Source organism: Ostrea edulis, chromosome 1 (assembly GCF_947568905.1).
Source record: "Ostrea edulis chromosome 1, xbOstEdul1.1, whole genome shotgun sequence".
Taxonomy (NCBI): domain Eukaryota; kingdom Metazoa; phylum Mollusca; class Bivalvia; order Ostreida; family Ostreidae; genus Ostrea; species Ostrea edulis.
The window spans coordinates 16,599,267-16,611,297 of record NC_079164.1 but is presented as its reverse complement, the minus strand read 5'-3'; the positions used below and the strand labels follow the sequence as shown (position 1 = coordinate 16,611,297).

The following is a 12,031-nucleotide window of genomic DNA, read 5'->3' as shown; positions in this document are numbered from 1 at the left end:
ATAAATCCTGACAGGTGCTCAGCTAAAAATAGAACAAACGAGACTCCCCTGCGCCGCTCACTTGCATCACACCTGAGTTTCTGTAATCTTTAAAGATGGGACACTTTCTGATTTGTGATGTAAACATTTCAGTCGTGGAGAATGAACTTAGAAGATATTAATCCAGGCTCCCTCTTCTAGAGAGAGAGCCTGGGATACTTTAAAATAGTGTGTGTATTAATTAATATATGTAGGTGATATATATATATATATATATATATATATATATATATATATATATCATATGTACTTATACTACCTTTACTATTATTACATGTAGTATTGTTATGTACATGTATATATTTTTTCTGTGTGTATTTCTGACTGTCTGACTGTTTTGCATTAGGATACACGGCCGGTGGTACAGTATACATGTAATACAATAAGTATTATCATGTTCAAAATGTCTGATGTATATGAACATTGCTCATACTAATAGTGCATATTTTGCTCTTGTTTTTTGTTCTTTTCTTTTTATTATCATTTATTTTTTATATAAACATTGCACATTGAAATGTTAACAATAATGTATGCTGTATGCCCGAGAGGGCCCTAATTTGGAAATAAATCATATTCTATTCTATACATATACATATAGTGATTTGAATAAATTTTGGAACTGCATATGTTCTTGCCCCCCCCCCCCCCCCCCCCCCCCCCCCCCCCCCCCCCCCCCCAATACACTGATTTACCATTTGAATGACAGAAAATATAAGGTTTATAGATAAACTATAGAATACATTATATTTATGTTAGAAAACGTATCCAGAAATTATGAATGAACTAAAATTACATTCTTGTCTTCCCGTACAGAATTTATTTCTATAAAATGCTATACATTCAAAGGAACCGAATTGTTTATTTTGATAAAATCTTAAACCTAATGTTAATTCTATTAATGATTATGAACAAAGTTACATATAAGACTACCATAATGGCACATTTTTTTTTTTATTTTTTTTTTTTTTTTTTTTTTACAAGAAATCAAATTTTCAGATTTAGAGCTAATATTTTTTAATACAAAAAGCAAAACCCAAGAAGAAGAAAAAAATATTTCATATCCATATGATAATTAACATATTCATGTACCTTTCGGAAAAAAAAAACATTCATAATTTTTGTTTCGTCGACATTTACATTTACATTCAGTTTCCACTGTTGACAGTATATAAGAAGATGCTGTAAACCATATTTTGAATTTGACATAAGTTCTGCATCATCAGCATAGAGGATAATCATCACATTTCTAAAATACATTTAACTTATTTTCCATTTCTTCAGACATATATATGCGACGCTCTTTCAATATTACTACTAATAAAGCAATCTATAAAGTCATTCAAAAACAAAGCGAACAGGAGAGGGATAAAAAAAATTCCCCTTGTCTCACACCGATTTTACGCGGAAAATCATTTGCATTTGAATATTCGTTGTTTTAAGCTATTCTTGATTTAAAATTTGGGGTTAAGAAAACATTGATATTTAATTGAACGTGTTTGCTTACGATATATAAACCACAGAGTAGTTCGCCAAATTTCATGGGCATTGGCTTATGGTGAAACTGGACAATTTCAAGATTGTTTATATGTACACTGAACACAGGCTTCTTATCCATTTTGAGCTCAATCTATATATAAACTAATTAGATATCTAATTAGATCATTAGACACCCCTAGTATATCCAGGGGTCCGTGTTTGCCCAACTCTCTATTTTGTATTGCTTATAGGAGTTATGAGATTGATCACTGTTCGTTATCTTCGCCTTCCATATTTATATAAAGAAGAAATATATTGAAGAAGATATATATTGAGAAGAAAATGGATAAGAAGCCCCTGTGCACTGAATGTACGTAGAATCTTTGACAGATCGAGGAAAGTTACAAAGTTATGGCGTTTTTGTATTATTTAAAAAAAAATTTTAGACAAATATGGAAAACATATGGAATGGGTATGAATCCTGTACCTTTAATGTCATAAGTGCATAAACTGAACTGAACTGGCCATATTAAAACCAGAATTATAAATCTTTGGGACGATAGTGTTACTGGCAAAGAAACACAACTGTCATAGCTGATAAAGCTGATGTATTAAACTAAAGAAACATTTAGATGGTCTCGAAACAAAATGGATAAAACGTGTTAAAGATTTCATAGAGGATTGTTGCCTTATTGATATATGGATTTTCTAAAATGTACTAAACAAAGGTGACTTATAAATTCCTTAAAACAAAAATTATATGATCAATTCCAAAAAACAATGGTTGTCAGAATGTAAAATTTTAAAAATCCATCGAAGGTGTGCTTTACAATTTGTTGACAAATCTTGAATTTAAACCTGTTATTGGGACAAATGCTATATGGTCGTTCTTTACACACATATTTTTGACTACAGATTACTCTGTTTACCTGATCAAGATATAGAGCTCACGGCGTGTGTGACCGGTCGACAGGGATCGAGTCTTACTCCTCCTAGGCAACCTCTGGTATATTCAGGGGTATATGTTTACTCAGTACCTTATAGGAGTGATGCGATTAATCACTACATTATCTTCACCTTTTCATTGCTACATGTGTATGGGGAGTTATTGATGGAAAAGCTGAAATTATCCCATTTGTCATCAAGTTGAGTTGAGTTGTTAGATTGCCGTTAACGCCTATATTCAGTAAAATATCCAAATATGAAGCGGATGTTGAAGATTCGGTGGTATCTTTAATTTCGAGTTCACTGGGGTATATCAAATCTATATACGAATGAAAGTGAATACTATTAGTAGATAAAACGTCGTCAATTTATCTTAATATCGAGTTTAAGGCCACAACAGGATATTTCTTTTTCACATGTAGAATCTTTCGAATAAGATATGTCTCATAATAGTACAAAAGCAGGTCAGCTAATAAAGGATCACAATTAGTGCCCATGGGAATTCCAACAGACTGTTGGAGGGTTTGATCTCCAGACGCTACATAGACATTGTCGATGAGGATCTCCAGCATCCGTACAATATCAACGCTAGACTACGTGTGCAATAAGAATGGTGTTTTATATTGTTTTGGATGACTGATCACAAGATATCAATATTTCAGAGTCTCATTAAGGAATGAATTTATCATTGTTTCGTTTGGTGGAGGTATACCACGAAAATTAAAGTCGGAAAACTGCATCATTGCATTAATAAATTTATTGCTTATCATTTAATATTTTAAAAATCGAGTTTAAATGATAAAACATATGATTTGAGTTTGATTAGTGATTTATTCTTAGAATACATTCAATGTCATTTCGAGATGGACGTAGTAAATTGAGAATTCACAACTGGATAAACGTCAACTAAATGGCGGCTTCCATGAACTGTTGAGCAAACGGGTTTCTTGTGAACAGAAAGGTGTAGCTTTAAAAGGATGAGTTGGCATATGACTCCTATTGAGAGAAAATTGTTGGAATTTTGTTGAGTGGAACTATAATTTAGTCCAAGTTTCGATGTCAATACTAACGGCAAGCATGGGACATGTGCATGATCATGAAGTGGGATGCGATCAGAGACCAGACAGGTACTGAGATAGGGTTCTACTGAGGGTTGCCATGGCTTCCAGGTGGAAAAGTGAGTGTTACAGAGGGGTTATCAAGTTTTACCAGTGAGTTGCAAAGGCGTCACTGCTGTTGTAACGTTGTATGGAGACCTCGTTTCTGTGCTCATTCATAAACATGCTGGAGTTCAAAACGATGCAGTCTTTCTTGGGCGGTGTATCTGACATCTGGGTTTATGGCACGAAGAAGTTGTCGCAGGGTGTGGACTGAACTATTGCCATCCCCGGTTGCGTACATTTGACTCTCAGAATTGCAAATGTGTGTTTTTATTGTCTTTGTTGTGTGTCCTCAAATAGCCATGTGTATTTTGTTTTGCATTAGTAATTGTTTATTCATCATTCATATTTGTTTTTGCTTATTTTAAATAGATCTAATTCAAGAGAGAGAGAGAGAGAGAGAGAGAGAGAGAGAGAGAGAACCCCGCCGGAAAGTCAGGCACATGGTGAAATCTACAGAGAATGACTATCAGTTTAATCACGAAATGTGTATGGAGCGCCAAATTAACATAAACTCAAATAATTGAAGATATCTTCAATTATTTGAAGATATCATCAATTCAATTATTGCTCTCTTTAATTGAATTAATGCGCGCATTAAATCAATTATTGCTCTCATCAAATGAATTAATGCGCCCTTCAATTCAATTATTGCTCTCATCAATTGAATTAATGCTCTCATCAATTGAATTAATGAGAGCAATGATAGATTTGATGCGCGCATTAATTCAATTATTGCTCTCTTCAATTCAATTGACGAGAGCATCAATTGAATTAATGAGAGCAATAATAGATTTGATGCGCGCATTAATTCAATTATTGCTCTCTTCAATTCAATTGATGAGAGCATTAATTTCGTAGGAATATTGCTCGCAATAATTGATTTAGAGCTCGGTATAAATAAATAATAATCTTTAATTCTTCAAATAATTCTTCAAATAATTGAAGATATCTTCAATTATTTTAGTTTATGTTAATTTTGCGCTCCATAAATGTGCAATCTTGCAAAATCTATTTTAAAATACAAGATGCATTATTTCTAGATAGGGTCTGTAAAAAAAACAACCTCAAACCTGTTAAATTATTCAACATGATCAAGTAGACAACAATTGGTACCAAAAATGACGTCACTGGGTGTTTTGCCATTTCATAAGTCTAAAACATGATCGCTCTACCATCATGATTTCATGCATTCCTTCATTCTTTATTTCCTCCCATGGGAGATTACATGAACAATAAAGAAATCAAATTATTAGAAAATTATACAAATAAATATGAAAATACATATAATACGAAATCAACAAGGAAAACAGAAATGGGAGACAACGTATGTACATCGATTACAGAAGATGATAACAAAATTGTTGGCTAGAGTGTTGTATAGTTGATGTGTAACTAAGTAGAATTAAACAACGGAAAAAGGCGTAATTTACTATGGTCATATGTGACGCAACTGTCTGTTGTACCATGCTGCAACATCCCGTAGAAAGCGAAAGTTAAGAATATGCAAGCTGGATCCGTCATAACGGGGGGTAGTGTTTGTGAGTGTTTTAGCACCTAATAGAAAAAGATATAGGTCCTGAGGAGAGAGACCGCAAAGTTCGGCACTAAGGAGAATATCATGGTCAGTCAACGTATCCCACCAAGCATCTCGGATAGCGACTGTTCCTAAACAGGTAGTTAAGATATTGTGAAATTGTTACCACATATGAGACAGGATTTCGGAGGAGAGTAAGGAAAAGTCCATAATTTGGTAACAAATTTACAAATTTCTATTTCATGAACGTTAAAAGGAATTTTCCAGATATCTTGCGGACGTCTTCCTGCTGTAATGGTATTGAATTGGAGGAAGGAAGGGTCTGAGAGCATCCGTTGACGTCTTGAGTGTAGATGGAAATCTGTGGTTGCTGCTTTGACACTTCTTTTCCAAAGGCACTTTGGAGGAAAGTAACCATCTTGTAGATATAGTAAGAGATGATGATGAAGGCTATACTGGAAGAGTAAAGCGATAACATCATGTATAAAACCGAATTGTTTGAGTTAGGGAAACTGCGTGTACATCTGTAAGAAAAAAGTCGGTGTAGAAATATCTTCTTGGTAAGGGTTTTGGGGTCCATCTTGCATAACCGGCCAAAAAATTGGAGTTTTCTTTTGTCTATTTCAGATAAGATTGGTAAGAGTCCAAGTAAGGATTCACAAATGTCGGATCTAGTGTGTTTTGGCAGACCCATTACATGTTTGCAAATAAAGTGTTGAAGAGTACTAAGAGCTTGGAAATCTCGTTAATAAAGATTGGAAACATCGGCACAATAGTAATAGACTGAAAAAATGCAGATAGAAAATTAGATAAAAATGCACAGATAGAAAATTAGATAAAAATGCACAGATAGAAAATTAGATAAAAATGCACAGATAGAAAATTAGATAAAAATGCACAGATAGAAAATTAGAAATTGCTTTTTGCATTGCATTTTAAATCACCCATACTGTGCCGCGAACGGTAAAGCAAAGACTATCTGCTTCAGTTGCTTAGCAACGAATATCACCGTTGCCAAGGAAATGACATCCTTCAGATGTTTTATTTCAATAATCATGCTTAAAATCTGCACTGTACTATAATGAAAAAAGTGTTATCTAGTGGCCATCACTTATTAATTCTAATTGGCGGTCGACAGATATTACCTGGCGGCAGCCAATTGCTACCAGCTTATTTGGTGACGTTAATTTTTTCTATTGTGGCACCAACGGGCCTCCGTAAAACTTCGATTACATATTTATAGCAACAACAACAACAAATAATAATAATAAATAAAATAAATAAAATAGTGAGTTCTGTAGGTTTTATTGCTGAATCTTGTTACATAAATTTTCGTGATTCACTACACTATCACTTGCTGACAGCGTCATCCGACTATCGAATCCTGGGACACAGCTAGCCTACACAAGAGATGGTAAAAACACAAACGAATGAATAAATTGAAGTTTATCACATATAAATTTTGCATTATCGATCAAAGCAAGTTTTTCTGTGTAAAAGATATAAAATCTCGGTAAGATTCGATTTGCTGTGATATTTTGATAGACTGGCTGTATCAATCCAAATATTACAACCTATCCTCGAGCCCACTTTAATATAGTTATAAGCCGATATACTCACTGTTTTTCGCAGACAAAGTTGGCGCTTTTCTCACAGTCCTCTGCCACCCAAGCGTAATGGTTATGAGGGTCTAGAGCCAGACAGTGGTGAGTCAGGGGTTGTCCCCCGGCCCAGTTAGTGAAGCTCAGGTTCCCATCCTTACCCCACAGAAATGTTCCGGGGCTCTGGAAATCTGTCCCCGCTGTCCAATATTTCAGCGGGGAACCGTTGCCAGTTACAGAATCTGTAGAACAAAACAATAGTGATAAATAATAATAATAATGAAAGACCATACGAATTGGTGACGGTTTACAGCTAGATCTGTCTCCTAAATTACCACAAACGTCCTCCTGTAATCCCCCCCTTCTCGCCTTATCCAGAAGGAGAAGGGTCTTGCCTATAGAACATAATGATATAATATTCCAGCACCTCCGCGGGGTTCATTTTTAAAATACTGTTTATACTACAGTACTGGCGGTCAGACGGGTCCGATCGCCGGTGGCCAGATAGTTCAGTTGTTAGAGCAGCTGACCAGAGATTTAGGGGGCCCGGGTTCAAATCCCGGTCTGGTCCGTTGCATTTTCACCCAAGTGTCGTAGACCTGTCCCTGGAACTGACAGGTGAAAATGCCTGACAGGGGATGAAGATCTTGAGTTGATGTCTTTGAGGTCGAAGACATGAAGTGGGAGAAATTTGGCGGGCAGATGGGTTTGATCGCTAGTGGTCAGATAAACACTGACTAGAGATTCAGGGGGTCCGGGTTCGAATCCAAGTCTGGTCAGTTGCATTTTAACCCTTTTTGTTACACTAAAACTGAAGTCATTTTTTAGACAAGGATTTAATCCCTGTAACATTTTCTTTGATATTTATATGTAAATTACAAGGTCACAATGAACCATATAGTTAAGAATTTCAACCTGTAAAGATATAGCTTCGACAAGAATCACATTTCTCCAAGAGGCTTAGGCCTTGAAATGTTTAGACAGCCCTAGTATAAATCATGATACGTAATCAACGACGTAATCAAAGCAGACCTTATCTTCAAGTGTGAATGTCTGATGCAATTCTGTACCAAAGATACATCTTTGTTATAGCCAAGGGTTTACGATCCGCTCCGCTTCTACAACCATCTTTGCTAGCCAAGGGTTTACGATCCGATCCGCTTCTCTAATTTCTACAACGTTGTATAGTAGCGGAGCGGATCGTAAATCCTTGGCTAGCGAAGATGCCAAAGATATGACCTTGACAAAAATGTTGTGTCCTTGTAATTTGTCAACATGACCTTGGATTATGCAGGATCAGGACGCATTATCATGTCAAAAGCAATATTTGTGTCCAGTATGAACGGCTTATCTTTCTCTGGTATAAAGATATCTAATAGGATTTAGACATTGAAGAATTAAATATTTTTTCTCCAACTGATATTGATGTTGTCCTTATGACCTTGGAATAAGACCAGAACACATTTACAACACATCACAACCTTCTGGTCAAGCGTGACTCTCTACGATGTTTCTACTCCAATTACATGATCTACGCATGAATTATTTAGTACATGTGATTTCTCCCGCTAACGTTGACCTAAAGGACCTTAACCTAAGGCTGTCTGGGCAATTTTAAGGCCCAGGCCTCTTGAAGTACCTTTGCTTGTCATGCCAAAACAACCTCCGTGTTGTGTATGAACATTTATTTCTCCGTGTTGCAAACATAGGATAATGCTGAGAGGATGTACAAAAGAAATCACTATAACTAAATTTGAAATATAGCTGGTAAGTATACACTTTCATGTGTCGGTTCATGACCTTGATACTTGTGATAGGTATCACTTATTAATGAGAAATATATTTCTATATGACTAGTATTTCACTCTCACCACTTACAATGTGTGATCTGATGATTGACATCGTGAAATCAAAGAGTCATAGACTACTAGTATATGAATTTTAAAATAATGGAAAATACTCCTTAAACCGTACTTTTACACGGTAAAGGTGACTTACGGTTGATGCGAAGCGCTGCGAGTTCCTTTTTTATGAGTTCGTTTTCTGCTGAGGATTCGATGACCAGAAGTTTGGCTCCCAAAAAATCGCACACCGACTGAATAATGATAGAAAAGTTAAATTCATTCAGACAAGTAGAATGCATTCAACTACACTATTGTATGAAATTTATCAGAATTAGAAAAATAGATTTCCTCTGTATTGGACTGTAAATATTGAACATGATTGTAGAATCGAATAATTTCGAGCTTGGCTAAAATCCAACATATATTGTCTTCTAGGTGAATGTACCATTTGATTTCTTTAACATCAGGCCAAAATAATTGGAAATTTAACAAGAGGCCCACAGGCCTTATCGGTCAAAAGTATCACTATTCACAGGGGCTATGAAATCTAGAAAAAAAAATTCCTGTTCTGAATATCTAGGCTATATTCTAATGTTCAACAACAGTATGAAAGAAGATGTGTTCTTAAAACTTCAATGCCCTCAAAAGTGCATACCCCAGTGAAAGGCTTTACATAATACATGTATATGTATTAACATTATTTGATATAATTTGGACCCATCCTAGAGTCAAAACCCTGGGTTGTGAAATTTACCAGGTTTTTTTTTACATCCTTTTCTGCTATTCCTAAATATGCATTTACATTTTATATAGTATCAGCAAACTTAAAGAAGTACGTCCTTCAAATTGTTATTATAATTTTGACAACACCCTAAAACCAAATCCTTACCCCCTAGGATCATCAAATTTACAATTTTGGTAAAGGACTACCCACTCCTTCTAAATATCCCTTTAGTTTCAATTAAGTCTCAATAGCACTAAAGAGTATGTTATTCAACATGTTTAAGTGTTTTACACATAAACACTATATACTAAGTTTGGCCCTACCCTGGGGTCAGAACCCATACCTCGAGGATCATGAAATTTACAGGCCTTCCTGTTCTATATCGCTATGCATTTAGTTTTTCTTACACGTGTGCAGTTGTAGAGAAGATTTTTTTAAATTTGTCAATTTTTGGCAGTTTTCGCCCCGCCCCTAATGCTTTAGGAGTGCAGGAGTCCTGAATTTTGAAGCCCTTCACCGGTCTTGGTGACGGGCTTCAAATCTAGGCCTATGTTCTGCGCTTACGGGCATTGAGCAATGAGGGTTCTGTAACGTGCCACACCTACTGTGACACAGGGCATCCGTTTTTAAGGTCATCTCCGAGGACCCGTGACATTAACACCGTTTGACGATGGAACTGTCACTACCTGTTTTAACGACTTAGGCCTGTCGCGGTCAGGATGCAAACCCTGGCCTTCCGCATGCGGGGCAAACACTCTAACCTCTAGACCACCGCGGCGGTCAAGGAGAAGTCGAACCTCATAGAGAAATAGTCAATATTCTGCATCAACTTTTCCACAGTTGACTAGAAACAATTCGATTAATTGCAATGTAAATTTTAAGGGAAATAGTTAAAAATCAATCTTCCACCAACCATGTAGTCATTAACGTTTGTTGAAAGTTTCAAATGAAATGAAAATTGTATCATATAAAACAGTTACTGACATTTTTCGGTCCATACAATACTTTAGCCACTTTCAAAGTACAATATTCACCTCGTCCAACGATCTCCGTGAATTTGTACTTCTCAGGCACTTAAAGCATCGTATTGACCTGAAATGTCAATGATTGTACAATATTAAATAGGAGGCGACATATAATGTTGTATTACCCGTGCACCTGCCCACGATTGCGTCATTGACCTAATAAGGTAACAGGAGTCTCCAGCGTGGATCCATCCGGCTCTACAAGAGGTAGGTCTCTCCGCATCTGAAATAAACCGTATCAGGATAAGTGTTCAGTCTATAATATTATGAGTGTATTATAGGTGAAAGGCCATTTTCTTTATAATCATACACATGTTGTTTCTTGCTTGTTTGTTTTACGTCCCGTCGAGAATTATTCACTCATACTGAAATGTCACCAGTTGTAGGTGAAGTACCACAGATTTGGACCTATGCATGATGCTTACGGAAGTAAGAGCGAGGATTCTTTAACGTGCCAACGCCTGCCGCGACACGGGACCTCCATTTTTAGGCCATATATCCAAAAGACCCGTGATTTTCACTTCTAAATGCCGTGCGTTTGGCGAAGGAGCAATCACCACCTCTGTTTACGTCATAGGTTTGACGACAAGAACCGGTAATTTCGTATGTAATAATAATAGTACGGGTCTAGATACATGTACCATACCACTCCCTAATTTTAAAAAAGACAAAATGACCGGTAATTCCTTTGGTTTGACGCGGCCAGGTCAATACATGTATGTACTAATTTATGTAACAAGACAATGTCAACATGGCAAAAAATTAACACTGAGGTGATCTGACAGCGATAAGATGTAAACATTCCATTACAGTTGTACCTGTACCACTGGCAATTGTATCGCTTGGGTTCGAATTTACTACTCTTAAATAGTAGGTTCGAACCCAAGTTTTGGACTCATCCTAGAGTCATAACCCTGGGTTTTGATTGAAATTCACCATGTTTTGTACATCCTTTTCTGTTATTCCTATGTATGCATTTAGATTTTATACAGTATCAGCAAACTTAAACATAAACACTATATACCAAGTTTGGCCCCGCCCTGGGGTCAGAACCCCTACCCCGGGGATCATGAAATATACAATTTTGGTAGAGGCCTTCCTGCTCTCCATCACCATGCATTTAGTTTTTCTTACACATGTGCGATTCTTGAGAAGAAGATTTTTGAAAATTTGTCAACTTTGGGCAGTTTTTGCCCCACCCCTAAGGCCCCAGGGGTGCTGGAGACCTGAAATTTACAATTGATGTCCCCCTTGTCCCAAAGATGCTTCATACCAAATTTGAAAAGAATTGGACTGGTAGTTATCAAGAAGAAGTTAAAAATGTTCAATTGTTTAATGTTAATGCACGACGGACGATAGATGACGCACGACGACGGACGACAACCGATTGCAATAGGTCACCTGAGTTTACTCAGGTGACCTAAAAAATCTGGAAAATGTTTGATCTACTTCTACTCTTAAAGTACTGTAGGTCGTAGTGCGCCAATCCAGCTGAAATGTTAACTGCACTTGTCTTCCTCTGAGAGGAAGCCTTTGACTAAATATCAAGGCAATATCTGTATCCGTAATGAAAAAATGCTCAGAAAACTGTCTGACCTATTTTTAGTCCAAAAGTAGGTCAAGGATGGACCAATCCTTCTGAAATGCAAACTGAACTTGTATTCCTCTGAGAGGAAGCCT

The 12,031-nt window shown here is 36.4% G+C and overlaps 1 protein-coding gene across 2 annotated transcripts in view; it reads right to left on the bottom strand.

Annotated features, from left to right (window-relative positions):
- Positions 1-6,445: 6,445 nt before the first annotated feature.
- LOC125662131 (uncharacterized) overlaps positions 6,446-12,031 on the bottom strand; it is a 31,390-nt gene continuing 25,804 nt past the window's right edge. For both annotated transcript variants that reach the window (XM_056152915.1, XM_048894312.2), the window contains 4 exons: positions 10,477-10,574; positions 8,757-8,853; positions 6,778-7,000; positions 6,446-6,557 (listed from right to left, as the gene is read on the bottom strand). In XM_056152915.1, coding sequence (XP_056008890.1) covers positions 6,524-6,557; positions 6,778-7,000; positions 8,757-8,853; positions 10,477-10,574 — 452 coding nt within the window. In that variant the 3' untranslated portion in view covers positions 6,446-6,523. The remainder of the gene's footprint in view (positions 6,558-6,777; positions 7,001-8,756; positions 8,854-10,476; positions 10,575-12,031) is intronic.